The sequence below is a fragment of the Mustela putorius genome, unplaced genomic scaffold (genome assembly GCF_011764305.1).
Source record: "Mustela putorius furo isolate JIRA1106 unplaced genomic scaffold, ASM1176430v1.1 tig00000578_pilon_pilon_pilon, whole genome shotgun sequence".
NCBI classification, from domain to species: domain Eukaryota; kingdom Metazoa; phylum Chordata; class Mammalia; order Carnivora; family Mustelidae; genus Mustela; species Mustela putorius.
In genome coordinates, this window is record NW_025421422.1 from 957,404 (window position 1) to 974,086 (window position 16,683).

General features: G+C 50.4%; 1 protein-coding gene across 1 annotated transcript in view; it reads left to right on the forward strand.

The window, feature by feature from the left end:
- Window positions 1–7,026, forward strand: part of MYO18B (myosin XVIIIB) — a 250,375-nt gene extending 243,349 nt beyond the window's left edge. The window contains exons 43-44 of the mRNA XM_013063542.2: window positions 3,305–4,553; window positions 6,818–7,026. Of these exons, the coding sequence (XP_012918996.1) occupies window positions 3,305–4,541 (1,237 nt within the window). The 3' untranslated portion in view covers window positions 4,542–4,553; window positions 6,818–7,026. The remainder of the gene's footprint in view (window positions 1–3,304; window positions 4,554–6,817) is intronic.
- The last annotated feature ends 9,657 nt before the right edge of the window (window positions 7,027–16,683 follow it).

The window sequence follows — 16,683 nt, forward strand, 5'->3', positions numbered from 1 at the left end:
CTGTTTCCAGCCCACCAGCTGAGGCTCGGAACACACCAGACAACTCCAGGAAGGTGGGACTAAGCCCACCATCCCCCCCCTACCCCCAGAGCATCAGGCTCTTGGGCCCCTCAGAGAGCTCAGTGACCCCCAGCCTGGGATATTTTGGCTTACACCCCTTATGGAAGGTGCTGCTCCTGGTGGCCTCTGGGAAGGCTGTCAGATCTGTCGGGTCTGGTGGAGACGGAGAATCCCATGGGTTGGCCCCAGTGAGCCTCCGCCTTGTGTCATGGACACGAGCTTTTACCACCTGGCACCTCCAGACCCCTACTCCTGGGCTACTGACAGCCTCCTGTGACCCCCAGCCCATCCCGCCTTGGATCAAAGATGGGGAGGACAGATCCTCCACTGCCAGCCTAAGCCCCTTCCCCACACCTCCCCCCATCTCTGCTCCCAGACACCCTCCTCCTCCTCCTCTCCATCAGCTCCATCTTCCCCCTCTTTTCCAGGCCCCCATCCCTTCACACTGCAGCTGCTCACTTGCCTGCTTCCTCTCCCCCCCATTCCCTCTGTTCCTCCTCCCCTTCCCCTGTGCTTCTAGGTCCTCTTCCTTGTGAACCTATTTTCAAGCTAAACTTGACTCAGTTCAACAAAATTTACTGAGCAGCTGCTGTGTGCTGGGCTTGGTGCCAAGTCAGACGGTACAGGGATGACAGCCTGCACGGTCCTGACAGCAGGGCTGGGGGGAAGGGGTTCCCCCCACCTCCTCTCCTTCTGCCTCTTTCTACTTCCTCTTCCTCTTCCTCCCCTCCTCCCCTTCCTCCTCCTCTCCTTCCTCCTTCTCCTTTTTCTCTTCCTTCTCCTCTTCTTTCCTCCTCTCCACCTTCCTCCACCTCCCTTCTCCTCCTCCTAACTCCTTTTCCCACCTCCTCCCCATGCTCTGCCCGGCATCCACAGTCAGCACTGGAGAATGGGAGCTGGGGTGTGTAGGATGGCAGCATCCCAGGAAACTCAGTGACAGGAGCTCTGATGCCACCATCCCCCACATGGCAGTCAGTGGATATGACTGAGCACCTGAGACCCATTCATCACGCCCACCTCCCTACGGGGCCAAGACAGGGTAGAAATGACTTTTGCCAGCTCTGGCAGCAGCCCACTCCCCTGGCAGTTGTGAGCTGTTTATTAAAAAAAAAAAAAAAAAAAAAAAAAAAACAACCAAGGAGCAAGAAATCTGCCTTGCCGTGGGCTCAGGAAGGGATTGACGACACACTTTGAGGTCCTCATAAAGGGGGCACTCCAGACCATGTCCTGGGGTGACAGAGATGGAAGGTGACATTCAAGAAATGGGAAAGGAGGCAGAGGCTCTATGGGTGCTATCTTGGTGCATGGGGACCAAGCTTTCTCCAGAAGGATGGCTGCCAGGTCACCTTCTCACTCATTCCTCGGCTCATCCCTCCTGGAGCTTGGACTGAGGCTTTCATGGAGTCCAGTGGTGGGTTAGGCTCCAGATGCCAAGATTCCTAGGAGTATTTAGGATCAGCACGGGCTGTTGGCTATTAATGATGTGTCCATTAGTTATTATTGGTTCTTAATTCTTCATCTCACTACCGTTATTTGAGAAGCTAGGGGCCAGTCACATGCCCCAAGATTTTCTTCCATCCCTGTGACTTCCCCATGTGTCAGCACCATGACCTGGTGGTGCTTTTCCACACCAGAAGCTGGAAGGGCTTGGCACCAGGAGACTCGGATGGCTGGGGCAGTGAGCAAGAGGGAAGTTCAAGGCAGGAGGCTGGGAAGAGAGTGGGTGACAGAAGTAGCTCACCTATACCACTGCCTCCAACCTGTGCCTGTGGTCCCACCACCACCACCACTGCCACCATGACCTTGACCCTCCACCTAGCTGACCAAGGGAAGCAGAAGCAGATGAACACAGCCAGGCCTGTGACTATCACTCATGGAACTCTTTAACCGAGCATCATTGCCATGGCGACCTCCCATACATGCAGCATCTGGGGAGGCTTCTGCCAGTCCCAGAAGAGAGAGGCATATGGAATGGGTGAAGATTTGACCCCAGGAGCTCAGGAAAGCAGAGTCTAGGTCTGTACACATGTCCTTAGAAAAGATTCTGATTCCCGCTCCCTTATCTGTACCTTCCTCCCCCTCTGGATATCTCCTTCGGGGACCACTGACCAGGCTTCAAAAGTTCAGTTCAAAAACCCTTTAGTTCATTACGGTCCTCTCTTTTCTTTCTAAACTGTCCCTTGTGGTCAGGGTGCAATCACCCCTCAGTAAGCAAGAAGCCTTCCTCAGAGTCTTGTTCCAGAATCCCAACCCACCCCCTTACGTAAAGAGGTCTGAATCCTATTGCCACAGTTGGAGCAACAGTGTAGAGAAGCAGAATAATGACTAGAAACCTGCATGCACGTAGCCCTTGGTCATATTCAGGCTCCATCCCCTGGCTTTGTCTGCTTGCCAAGGCTCTGATGTTCACACCCCTTTTACTTTTTCATAAATTGTAACTTTGCCATGGGTATGCAGGGGGTCATTTCTCCCAAGAGGAGGACAATTAGATTCTATTTATTAAAGGAACAGTTGATGGACTCTGGTCTCTCTCCTGTAAAAATGCCCTTTATTTTATAGTCTATAATTTTGCCTTGCCGCAAGGCTCCTACTTTTCAGAGGGGGAGTGTTTTTGGCTCAGCTCTTTCAAGATGCCTCTGTATGAAAGCCAAGCCTGGTATAGTCCCAGAATAGAAACCGTCTGTCCTCTTGTGTTTAGACTTGGTTTCGTGTCGATTTTATGAAAATCTTTCTCTTTTGGGGGGGTACCGAGTTCTTACCTCTACCCCATAAATCAATTAGGGGTGCCAAAGAGCATCCCACTGAGACGTATTTGGGTCACTGACTCTCAGAAGCCCTACTTGGTGGGACCCTCCTCTCGGCTCAGCCCTAAATAAATAAATAACTCCCTGCAGGTCCCCCTCAAGTCTCCAAGAAGCAAACCACTTATTTCGCAGCAGGCCCTGGTGTGGTAGGTCCTATCATGTCAGATATGTCAGCCATCCTAACTGCCGTTTTAATCCACTCGCACGTATGTAGCTGGGTTTAATTATAGGCAGAAACTGCATTTCAGAAAGCAACAAGAAGTCATTTACATGGCTCGAATTTGCCCATTAAATCACTCGGTTCATTTGAGAGTGCAGTCAGGATGGTATGTCCAAAGAAAAATAGTATTAGTGCCTGTGCTTAGCGGCTCTCACACCGATGGCACCAGACCATGTGAATGCCGTGGTTTCTACTAACTATGTGTGTCTTCTTGGCGCAGGATGAAAGACGAGTCCAGAGATGCGGAGAGGTCCCAGCCCGCGTCAGCCCTGAGCAGAGCCCGGACCATGCAGAGCCAGACCTCAGGGGACAAATCTGTTTCACCCCTCTGCCTCCGACGGCAAAAGTACTACCATCCAGGGGATGGGGACGAGTGTGGTGGGCAGAGAAAACCTGCACAAAGACTGGGGACACGGTCTTCCTCCCCAGCTTCTCGGAGTACAGACACGTCCCCTGCGTCCAGGGAAAAGCTGCCCAGTCCCTCGGCAGCCCTGTCGGAGTTTGTGGAAGGTCTCCGGAGGAAGAGAGCTCAGAGGGGCCGGGGGTCCCCGCTGGGGCTGGAGGACTGGCCCACCCTTCCCATTTACCAGACCACTGGAGCTTCTGCACTGCGGAGGGCCAGAGCAGGCAGTGACGAGGGAGCCCTCTCATTGGGGTTTGGGGTGAAGTCAGCCCTGGAACAGGAGGGTGCCTCTGGGACATCGGCCGGGCTCCTGCGGTCCACCAGCCTGAAATGCATCTCCTCCCAGAGCACCGAGGGCACCACCCAGCCGCCTGAGAAGTTGAAGACCCGGTTCAGCTCCTGCGAGTCCCTGTTCGAATCAGGGCAGAGCTCCGGCAGAAGACTGAGCCCCCCAAGCTCATCCAGGTCCCTGCTCTTGTCACCCACGCTGCAGCCTCGGAGGCGCTGTCTGGAGTCCTCTCTCGATGACGGAGGCTGTCCAGACCTGGGGAAGGAGCCCCTCATCTTCCAGAACCGCCAGTTTGCCCACCTCATGGAGGAACCCCTGGACAGCGATCCATTCACCTGGAAGGTCCCAAGCCTCAACTATGAACGCAAGACCAAAGTGGATTTCGAAGACTTCCTCCCAGCCATCCGGAAGCCTGAGTCTCCCGTGTCCTTGGCTAGAGCCCCCAAAGAGGGTCAAGACAGTCCGCGGCACTCACGCATCCACTTTGAGACAGAGGAGGCTGACCGGACCTTTCTCTCAGGGATCAAGACCATTTTGAAAAAGAGTCCGGAGTCCAAGGATGACCCCGCTCAGCTCTCTGACTCGTCCTCCTCCTCCAGCTCCATCGTGTCCTTCAAAAGTGCTGACAGCATCAAGAGCCGACCACGAATCCCACGGTTGGAGGGTGATGGTGGCGAGCAAACGTCCCCTGAGCACAGGGAGCCGGGAGCAGGGAGCAAAGACGAGGACGTTGAGAGCATAATGAAGAAGTATCTCCAGAAGTAGGAGCCAGTGCAGGTAAAAGCAGCAGGCGGGGACTGTTCTTGGGAGAATGAAAACCAAACAGCCCGCCCAGGTCTGGCAGCCTGGAGAAAACCTGTTGCTGCTGCTGCCTTCCTTGCTGTGAGTGATTTCTCTAGAGAAGATGGGTTTTAGAGATTCTTGCGGAAGTAATGAGTTGCCAGATGCAAAGCTCTCTGCGAGGTGCCCCTGGTTCCTTAGGATTTTAAAATGCGGACCCATCGGAAAGCAGAGGGTCCTGTAGGACGGTGCTAGAGAAGGTGCTGGGCTTTTTTGTCTTTCCAAGGCTCCATTCTGCCTGGAGCTAGAGGAGCCATGGTGGTCTTCTGTCCATGTAATGATGGCAAATCTTATGGGGAAGACTCGGGCCGGGGCAGAAGGGGCTTTGGGAAGAGTGGGATCCATCTCTTGCTTTACATATCCAGAGAGAAACGGAGGCCCCTTGTGTGGGTGGGCAGCAGCAGGGAGCCAGTGCAAAGTTCCCAGAGCAGCAAATGGGGAAAGAGAAGTAGGGCTTCCCTCCCCAGAGCTAATCCTGGACTTCTCCGGACTAAAGGTAGGAAGAGGAATCCATTGCTCATAATGGCTTGTATTTGTTGGGCATACATATCCAACAAGTCAGTATCCACAGGGATCCCCATAGGTGGTTAGGATGACTGATTCCCATTTTACAGTTTGGCAAACAGAGTCAAAGAGGTGAAGCCCCTTGTAGGACGTCAGCCAGGCAGAATGGCATTCGAAACTCCGGAATCGCCACTTATATCTGTAACACTTCTCCTTGGTGACCTGTCCTGAGCGCGATCAGGGTAAGCTCAGGGTCTTCTCAGTGACAGAGCAGGATCTTTAAAGAAGTTGCCTGTGTCGACATCCCATAGTGAGGTCGGCGTCCTGAACATCTATACTTAAAGGGATGTTGGAACTTCCCGACTCTGACCTCACTGGTAAAACAAATGAGGGAGCCCTCAAGTTCAAGATTTCCCTGGAGAGTCGGCCACCAACCCAGTCACCTTGACCCCCAGTTCGGTGCTTTTTGCCTGAGGCTGGGCTGGCCCCTGACAATCCCGCCCAGAGCACATTTCAAGCCTTAGGGTCCTGGATGTTCCACTCTGTGACTCCTCACTGAAAGGCAAAGCCAGTCTGGGGAGGCTGGACGTCATCAGAGGAGGTTTAGGTCCCTCTCTCCAGGTTCAAACACAAGGCAGATGTCCTACCAAGTAATATAATGGCACGTGGCCTCCGGGAAACTCTTGGGCACTGAACCTGAAGCAGCTCCAGGCTCAGGAAGGATGGGGCAGCCGCAGGCAGGTGCACAGCCTAGGCCTTGCCTCAGTCCCCAACGTTCCTTCCAGAGGCCTCCTGGACTCAAATGAGCCACTGGCCTTCACACCCATAGACCTCCTACTTTGAGAGGCACCCTTAGCCCATCAAAAAGCAATTGCCCCTTCCGAGGAGACAGGCTCAGACTGTAACAGAGCAAATTAATTTGACTTAACACGGCCTTCTCTCTGCTCTCAATTACCGGGAAGAGATGTGATATTCATTTACATTATTATGCTCTAGGGGACACAGAGAGCAGTTTCAAAGGCCAAGTAAAGGGCACACGTCCATAAGGAGAACAGTTCTTAGCAGAAGTCATCACAGAACATCTTGTCTCTGCCATTTTTTTTTTTTTAACTCAAGTCCTTCCCCCATCCAGTAGCACTCACCGTGGTAACAGCCTCTGCCAAAAAAAATATCTTCCACCCTGCCATGCACACTGGAGGCTTGACCTGAACGATAGAGGTATAGCCCCATCCCCCGTGAGGCAATGTATTAGGGGATTCAGATCCAAGTGAGCCCACCCCCATCCCTATAAGCTATCACCTTCCGTGTATCTGACTGTGGGACCTGGGGCAAATCATGGGACCTGGCCAAGCCCCTGTGTCCACAGCGCGAAATTGGGGCTGATAATACCATCCCCCAAAGTAACACTGTGAGATTTCTGTAAATACCAGGGATCTCCAGCTTAGGGCCCAGCACCCACTGCAGGCGGATAACATCAGGTGCCCCAGCGCTCAGCCCTTTGGTCCTTCAGGAGCTCTGTCCCAAGTGTCTCTTCACTCATTCCTCTTCTGCTGCCCATGCTCCTTCATTCCTCTGGGTGGTGTCTCTACAGGAATGCCCCCCAGAGACAGGGGATATCAGGTCCTTCACCCCTCACCCCCGCCCCAAACATCCTTCCTGCATCCCGTTGATCCACTCTGACCTACGTTTGTTTCCAGCCTCCTGAGATGTACTGTCCTGGAAGACTTCCTGGCCCCACCACTGGAGAGAGAGAGAGATGGGCCAGGCCTGCCCAGGGGCCCTCAGTCCAGAGCTGGCCAGCATGGCTGTGCTTGAGTGGCCAGAGGGGTCCGGCAGGAGGCATATCCCTCGGGCATGGGATCCCAGCATGCTTGGTCTATACAAAATAAAGTGATAGCTCCTTGGCCTCCATGCTTCCTGTCTGTTCTGCGATCATGGCACCCTGGAGGTTTGATGGGGGTGGCCTGGGGAGAAGGGTTCCAGGGAACAGCATCAACCCAAAATGTTTATTGTTTTGAGTACACACTGTTATTTCTCTCCCCCTCCATAACTCCACACAAGGGCCTTGCTCCTCTTCATTTGACCTCATCAACTCAAGTGCCACGTCCTCCGGGAAGTCCTCCATGATACATCAAACGGCAATAAGTGCTTGTTCTCCCTTCTCCCTCAATTCCCATATTTACCTCTATCCTAGTCCCCTTGCCTGCCTACTCACCTACTTTGTGCACATATGTGTAGGCAAGCTTTCAAGAAACTTGAGTAGATGAGTAGATGAACAAGCCCCTGAAAAAGTTAAGGAACCTATACTCCTCGGATGCGTGTGACACACTGACATGAAGGCATTCCCACCCAGGTGCACCCAGATCCACATGCAAGCGCCTGTGAACATCTGCTCATAGCGCCCCCCCCATACACCTGCTCACATACACAGCCCTGCCACACCCACGACAGTATGCACATGTGCCACAAACTCCACTGGCCTAGGCACGCCTGTAGCTTGGATACCCGCTTCTCCAAACACCCTTGAAGTATTAGTCATACTAAAACTGTAGGCTGGTGTTTATCATTCACATGCTACGTTGGACACCTTGCTAAGCATTGTACATGGAGCCTCACACCACAACTTCAGAAAAAGTCCTGAAAGATAAATGCACTTTTATTTTTTTTTATTTTAATTTTATTTTTATTTATGCACTTATTATCCCCTATTTGCAAAGGCTGTGCTAGCTCATGTCCGCATGGAGATACCGTCCCTATTTAGATTCCCCCGGCATAGACTAGGTTCTGCCCACAAGGTGTGTCTGTCCCCAGGGCCCCTCTGGGATAACCAATCAGAGCTCCCTCTGTGTGCTCGCTTGCTAGGGCTGCTGTAGCAAATCACCACAGATTAGGGGGTTGCCTTATGGTTCTGGAGGCTTGAAGACCGAGCCCGAGGAGGTGTTGGTAGGCCTGGTTCCTTCGGCTGTCTCTCCTCAGCTCATCCATGGCTGCCTTCTCCCCAGAAGTGGTCTTTCCTCTCTGCATGCATCCCTGCTTGTCTCCCTGTGTGTCCATATCTCCTCTTCTTATAAGGACAGCGGTCAGGTCAGATCTGGCAATCCAAAGGGATTAGCTTTAACATGATCGCCCCTTTAAAGACCCCCATCTGCCAATACAGTCCTACTCGGAAGTAGGGGGCTTCAGGGCTTCCCCAGGCACCTTTTGTAGGGATCATAATTCAGCTCGCAACACATGCTATGCAAAGTAGGTGGTAATTTAATTTGCTAATCATGAGCATTATTTATGTAGCGAGCAGGTAAATACGTCCCGAGCTCCCAGCGTAGTCCCCAAATGAAAGCAGTTACAGAACTCGAGAGCAGATTCTCGCTGCCTTCCTGGCACTGGAGATTTGCCGACATTTTTAGGGCCTGGAACCTGTGAGTTTCCAGGAGCTTCTCTTCCAGTGCCAGCAGGATTCCTCATTCAGCCAGTATTCGTGGGGTACTTGCTACGCGCCAGGCAGTGTTCCCCATGTGGGGGATCCATGGAGAGCAGACGGAACCTCTCCTGCTTTTTTAGAGGGAACATCCTACCTGGGGAGACAGACAGTAACCACGAAAATAAATATGGTATTAGAGAATGAGAAGCGCGATAAGGAAAAATAAAGATGAAATTATCTCGTGAGTTCCCTGTTCGAAATTTACTGGACATTTATTTTATGAAATACCTTGCGGTAAAGGAGAAACCTGTCATTATTCTTCAATGATGTGCGAAGCGGTGCATCCATAAAGGTTAAAGTCAAGTCATAACAGCGAAGCTTCCCTCGCTCTTGTGCAGGAAACAAAAAACCCTTGCCCCTCAGATCCCCCAACTCAGCACAGCCTGATGCAGAAGATACTCAGAAGATACTTCATGCAGAAGATACGCCATCCCATCGCCCTCCTCCTCGCAGACCAACTGTAGAAATCCTCAGGGGACCATGAGGTCACATCAGGATTTTGCTCGGTCTGGGACCCAGGGCAATAAACTCCACCCAAGTTACCACTTCTGCAAGGCCTGGGCTCTGCCATCCTCTCTGTGTGAGCTCAGCTTGTATCCTTCTTTCTGGGCCCTCCTTCCCTCCTCTGTGCAATGGGTCTGGGACTCATACCAGCCTGCCGGCCTCTTGCGAGGTCCACGGTCTCCCAAAGAGCTGAGCGCAGTGCCCGGCAAATAGTCAGCTCACGGTCAACAGTGGCTCCGTTGAGCTCTGGGCTCAGAAGCTTGGCTCTCCCACACCCAAGGCTGAGGTTTCACCTGCACCGCCTTGCCCTCCGCTGACTTCCCTGCCAGCAGAACCAAAGTTATTTGAGAGGTGAGAATGTTGGAAGTTACTGATCCAAGTGGGTTAAATAGCCATCCCAAACGTCTCCTCCTGTTTCTGGGCCCCAAGGCTGTTTTTAACAGTGTTCCCAGATCTTAAAAGAATCCTAGAATCCCATGACGAGAAGAGAGACTTGGGGTAATTTTATAGTAAAGGAAAATGAGACTCAGAGAGGGAAAAGATGTGTCCAAAGGCAGATCAGAGTTTAAGACCCAGTTAATATTTTTTCATTTAAGAAATAATTATGGGTCCTCCCACCACCCCACGTCTGGGCCCTGTTTCCAGCTGAGGTTGGGGTGGGCAAAGGGCTGCCTTCATGAAGCTTATGGCTTACGAGAGAAGACAGCTAATAACCTTGCAGTTACGTATCAGCTGTGCCCGTGTCACCTGTGACGGGTCATCCTTCTGTATCTACACCATCCCCTCCCTGCCTGGACCCCTGGGAGGCCGCCAGAGACACAGCTCTGTCCTCAGGCCCCTGGCCGAGGTTTAGGGCCTAGGAACGGAAGATTTCCATTCTTTCCAAATCCCAAGGATCGTTAGCCGGGAATAACAAGGAAGACATTGCAGTGGAGAGAGGCAGATGCTGGATGATGTCAGATACAACCATGGAAGGATCTAGATGTGATTAATGGCTTAGCCAAGCTCGTGCTGTTGTCTTCAGGAGATGGGCAGCCGAGGCTCTGTTCCCACCCCACCCAGTCTCGGTTGCTTATTCACCTGTCAGTGTGGGCAGCTACCTTCAGAGCATAGTGACAGATGCTAAGCATTGGTCCTGGGGACAAGGTGAGGTGGTAACCTTGTCACCCTCTGTTAAGAACCACCCATACCTTCCACTCCTCATCTGTTGTTGAGGGGCCAGGTGCTGTGCTCGGTGATATTTAAGCATAGTTTCTGAGACAGGTGTTGGGGGTCTACTGCCCCATCAATCACCCTGCCCTTTCCATACGTGCAAGAAAAAATAAAAAATGACTCAGCAACTGCTTTATGACGAGCTGCATGAAGGCCCAGTAGCCCCCTTCTGGGCTCTGATAAAATCGTGCTCATCCATGTGCCTTCAGCTTGTAGAGCTCAGTGGAGTAGCTTATGTCAATCCTACCATCTCCCACCTCCCGTCATCGAAAGTCTATGGTCTTCCTGCTCAGGCTGGTCGCAAAGGGTAGAGGGAGACACAGCTGTGTTTGTCAAAGCCCTTGGTCTCACCATGTCTCCAGCTGTCCTTGAGAGGTCCACAGCTGGAGGTGGAAGAATGCTGGGGCATGCAATTCTTTAAAGTGCAGTGGGCTTGTGCCCCCGATAAACTGAGTCCGCAAACTACGGCTGGCTCTGATAGATTAAATAAGCAACAGTTCTTCATTGCTCAGTATGTGAGGTCAGGAAAAGGAACAAGGAGTCTAGCAGAAGGTGAAAATCAGAGGAGAGTGTTTGAGCATCCTCCCCCTGAATCACACACTGAGGTTCAGGAGGAACATGAGAACAGACAAGTGAAGCTGAGATTTGAACCCAAGGCAGGCATTCTGGGCAATCATACCCTGGGACGAGCTTGGCTGTGTAGACAGTGCCTTCCTACTAGGTCAGCTGGTAGACAGGGTCTATGGAGAATATCACTTTACTTTGCTCCATCTCTCTCTAGCCAAATTCAGCCCTGCCTGCTCCGTCTGGAGGTCATGTACCTGGTCACTAAGAACGGGTTTGGGTTTAGTCCTGTCTTTGCCATTTTTTAAGCCTGGACCTCAAGAGTTTACTAAACCCCTCTAGGCTTTAGATAATAAGTAGTGTGAGAGGAAACCCTGGTTCTGGAGTTTGGTCCACAGAAGTACCAGTACAAAGATCACTGAGCCCATTTTACAGATGACAAAACTGAGGCTCAGGAAGCCCGAGTGACTGACAGAGTTAGCAGCGAAGGAGCTGGAATCAGAGTTCAGAGCTCCTTTGCTTGGTGCTCCCTGACCTCCTCCCAGTCCCATGGCCTGGTCGTCTGGCCCATGTGGGGTGAGGCTGAATGAATGTTCTGGCTCTGACAGGCAGAGGCTGCCTAAGCGAAGTCCCAGCATGAGCAACCACGACCATTCACCCCATTGCCAGCTCTGATCTCAAGCAGCTCCCTGGAAGGTGGCGTGGGCTGGGGGGAACTGGTTCCTGGGGGCCCCGCCGACCCTTCTGACTTGGAAGGAATCCAGTTTCATCCCTAATGAGTGGAGTGGCTTATCCCAAATTGCCACAGCTTGTCCATATAGATTTGAAGGTGTCCTTTCCAGACGGGAGAGGGAACAGAAATCGTTCCTGCTGCTGGTGGCTCGTCAGCTTAGTTGGAGCGAGTTCATGGTTTGGAGTGAGGGATGCAGTTCTTGGTCCCTGGACTGCTGCCCACCATAGCTACGGCCGAAGTCCCTGAGGGGAGTTTGCGTGGCAGGAAGTGGGGGGAGGGGCATGCGGGGACTTTCTCTGCAGAGCAGATGCTGGTGGCAGGCCACCATCTTCTTGCCCTTCTTCCTCCCGTTCTCAGCCTTCCCTGACTTCCAGGAGGAGTTGGGGGGCTCTGCCGCAGGCTCACACCCCTGTGCCTCCCTCTGCCCTTATAGCCCGGCTTGAAGCCTCTGTACACTCGCTGGTCTTGCTCACCTAACTGGGAGTTTGGAGACCCAACTCATGGGTGATGTGAAGGCAATTCATTCACTCAATCAGGACTCATAAAGCACGTGCTGTGTGTTGATTTATAAATCACTGTTCCAGCCCCAGAGATATAGCCGTGACAAACGTGGAAAGACCTCCATGCCCTTGTAGGATTTACATTCCTGTCAGGAGTAGGGGCAAATGTTAGACAAGAGAAGAAAGTAACCTATGTAATATGTTAGATAATGAAAAGTGTGAGGAAGAAAAAAAAGTGAAGCAGGGGAGAGGTCTGAGAGGCATTGAGAAGGATGTGGAGAATATTTTAGAAGGAATGAGGGGAGCAAGGCTCCTTAAGAAAGAAATACTGAAGCAGAGACCTGACAGGAGGAGGGAACCAATCATAAAATGAGGAAGAACATTCTAGGCAGAAGGAACAGACAGTGCAAAGGCCCTGGGGTGGCAGCATGAATGCAAGGAGGCCAACATGGCTGGAGTGGGGTGAGCAAGGGGGAAAGGCATGGTGGACAAGGACAGAGAGGTGATGGGGACCAGGTGATAGAGGACTTTGTGAACATGTTGGCTTTAACTCAGAAAGATCTGGAAGCCATTAGGGTGATCCACCATCCCAACTGGCCCAGGACTGAGGAGGCTCCCGGTTCACAGGACTTTCGGGGCTCTAATCAGGAAAGTCCCAGGTGCACCAGGATGAGGTGGTCACCTTAGAGCCACTCCAGTATTTGGAGCTGTGACATGATCCGACCTCGGATTCATAAGGATTGTCCTGGTTGCTGAGTGGAGAACAGACGTCAAAGGGAAAGAGTAAAATCGGGGAGACCAGCGTGGAGACCTCTAACCCACGTGAGGGACTGCATCTGCCTCAGACCAGAGTGGTGGCCATAGGGGTGGTGCAGAGTGAAGATCTTCTAAATAGATTGAGAAGGACAGTGCCAGCTAGAGAGGATTGACAGAGAAGTGCCCATTCCCTGTGGTGGCCTCCCAGCAGGTGATATGCCCAGTTCCCTGGTGGGATGAGAAACAGGCCCATTTCTGCCTTCATTGTGGTTCCTCTCAGCCTTACCTCCTCCTAGATGGGAGGGCAAGGCATGGACCCCTTTCTACAGATGAGGAAATCGAAGCTCAGAGAATGCCATGACCCCGGGCACACAGCAATCGAGAGTGAGAGTTAGGACAACACCTGGTTCTCCAGTCCTACCAAGGACCAGGCAGGCCTGGGTTTCAGGGCTAACCCCAGCAGAGCATCACTCACCTGGGACACTTCCGAGCCTCCATGTTCTCATCTGCAAAATGGAGACAGTGACCCCGGTTGGCTTCATCATCATGAGGAGTAAAGGAGACAATGTGTGGGGATGTGCAGCGACTCCTTGATGCTGCCATCTCCTCTTCCTTTCCTAGAATCCTTCTCCAGCCTCGGCAGTGAGTTAAAGGACTTTCTTAAGGACTGTTTTTGGGAGCCCAGTGGAGCCATTCTGTTCAGCTGAGTGCGGAATATTTACATCTTCTTTTCTAAAGGCAAATAATTTCCTTGAGATGCTGAATTAGTTCCCAAGCAGCCTCCAGGCTGTCTTGTAAATACATAGATATGAGTGTTAACGGAGCCCCCAGTTGTCCAGCAAACCAGAACAGAGAGGCTGGAGGGTTGTAAATATCAGAAACTCTGTTTCTCCCAGCTCTGCTTTCCAAAGCCTGACATTCCTTCTGCTATTGCTCTCTCCTTCTGCAAACTCTTGCTTGTTCATTCATGAATTTATTTAACAAATATTCACTGAACATCTATTTGGTACCAGGCCCTGAGCTGGGCACTGGTGAGCCAAGCAGGAGCAAACAGGACGGGGTCCTGGCCTCATTGACTACAAGACAAGATGTCAACATGTCAATCAAAGTGCCTGATGCAGAGAAAAGCAATAATGACAATAATATTAATAAGTCATATTTCTTATTTTTAAAGATTTTATTTATTTGAGAGAGAGAGAGAGCTAGGGGGCAAGAGAGAGAGCAAAACCCGGGTGGGGAGGGACAGAGGGAGATGGAGAAGCAGGCTCTCTGCTAAATAGGGAGCCCGATGTGGGGCTTGATCCCCAGATCCCAGGATCATGACCTGAGCCAAAGGTAGACTCTAAACTGACTGAGCCAGCCAGGCAGCTGGATAATTCATATTTCTCATGTAATTGAGATTGACTTTACATACAGAGAAATGCTCAGATCTGAAGTATCTTATTCAATCTGTTTTGAGGAATTCCTATCAAAAGGAGACATTTAGTCATTCCAGAAAGTTTCCTCATGCCCCTTCCTGATCAGGTTCCCCCTTCCCTACCCCAGCCCCCAAACAACCACTGTCCTGATCTCTATCTTCACAGGGTCAGTTTTGCCCATCCTCAAATTTCATATAGAGGCGATCATGCGAAACAGACTTTTTTGTGCTTGGATTTCTTTCGCTCATTTTTGAGATTCCTCTATGTTACAGAATGAATCAGTCATTTATGAGCCCTTTTTTTTTTTTGGAGAAATATTTAATTGTCTAAATATACCATGATCTTTTTTTGATCTATTTTCTTGTAGGTGACTATTTAAGCTGTTTCCCTTTGGGGAGCTCTTATGAAAGGAGATGCTGTGAACATTTGTCTTCAAAGCTTTTCCTGGACTTTTTTTTTTCATTTCTCTGGGATAGATGCCTCGGAAAGGGATTGGTGGGTCCCAGGGTGAGCTGTACATGTAACGTCTAGAGAAATTGCCAAACTGTTTTCCAGAGCGATTGTGCCATTTCACGTTCCTACCAGCCACGAGGGAGGGTCCCAGCTCCTTCAAGTTCTGACCCTGCATTAGGTGTTGCTGGTCCTTTAATTTCAGCCACTCTTGTGGGCGTGTAGCAGTACCCCATTATGATTTTAATTGGCGTGTTTCTAAAGACTAATGAGGGTGAGCACTTCCTCTTGTGCCTCTTGGCCATTTGCTTATTTTCTTGTAGGAAGTGTCTGTTCACATTTTTGTTCAATTGAATCACTCTTCTTCATATTATCAGGTTATACAAATTCTTAATATATTCTGAATGCAAGTCTTTCATCAGATATGTTTTGCAGTCTTCTCTTCCAGTCTGTGGCTTGCTTATCTATATTCTTAAAGATGTATTTTGGATAAGTAGAAATTTTAATTTTAGTGAAGCTCAGTTTTTTTTTTTCCTTTTCGTGATTCATACTTTCTAAACCATTTCAGAGAAAACTTCGCCTGTCGAAAAGTTCATCAAGATATCCTCTTACTTTTTTTTCTTCCCCCTACTAGCAGCTTTTTGTTTTAGCTCTTATATTTAGGGCTGTGATCACTCATAATACACCAGAGATGTGTCAACTGCTTAACATGGAGTATCTTATTTAATTCTACTTAGTAATTCCATGCCTTAGGCAGAAACATTGTTTCCATTTTCACATGGAGGACTCTTATTTACCTCTCTTGTTGTATTTCAATCATTATTCACTGGTTTGTTTCACCAACATTTATCTGAGATTCATTTTGGACCTGGGAAGACCTGCTTTGAATTTGCACTTGACTTGTACATTGAAGACTTTCAATTTCTGCCCAGAGAGAATCCAGGGGACACAGGACACAGAGACTGTGACCAGAAGGACTTCACAGAAGAAGGGGCTTTGCGATAGCCTTTGGAGGCTGGATTAGATGCGAAGGTTCAAGTACAAGAAGAAAAGATGTGAAGAAGGGAAATTCATGGACAAAGGCGCAAGGATGGCCTCCCTCTTCCTGGGATGGTTTGTCCCATGATAATAAGTCTGGTGCATTGTACTGATGGCCCCACTTCTTTTCTCTTTATCCCCTTGCTTCACCAACCTCAGAGTTCCTTCCCTCCATGCAAAGTCCTTCTTTCCCTATGTGACTTTTTTTTAGGCGTTTGAATGAGGCACAAACTACAGTGTGCCTTTTCTGAGACTAGATCTCCAGAAGTGTCTTAGCTAGTGCTGCCCTTGCAAAATATCACAGTCTGGGTGACTTAATAGTAAAAATTTATTTCTCATGGTTCTAGAAGCTGACATCCAGTGTCAAAGTGGCGGTGACATTCTGGGGCTTCTTCTGTTGGACTGTAAGAGGTCACCGTCTCTTCTCGTGCGTACATAGAGAGAAGAACTCTCTAGTGTTTCTTCCTGTAAGGACACAAGTTCTATTAGGTCAGGGCCCTACCCTCATGACCTCATTTAACCTGAATTATCTCTGTAAAATTCCCATCTCCAAATATAATCATGTCAGGATTAAAACTTCAACATAAGAACTTTGAGGGAACACAGACATTCAGTCCATAGCAGGAAGTTTTGCATGTTTCTGCTTGCTCTCTTATGTCTCTGTCATTGTCATGGGCACACGCCCAGACTGAGACACTAGTAGATAAGAGGTACGTGCAGCCGTGCCAAGTCACCCCGCCCATCCTAGCTAAGACCATCCAACACCAGCCTACAGCTAGCCAGCCAGCCCCCACTGTGTCACCTGAGTCATGAAGGAAGCAGATGCATAAGCGGAGTTCCTAGTGAAAGATGTTTCTTCAGGGGTGTCACCTGTGAAATGTAAAAAGAGAAGGAAGCAGTATGCGGCAGA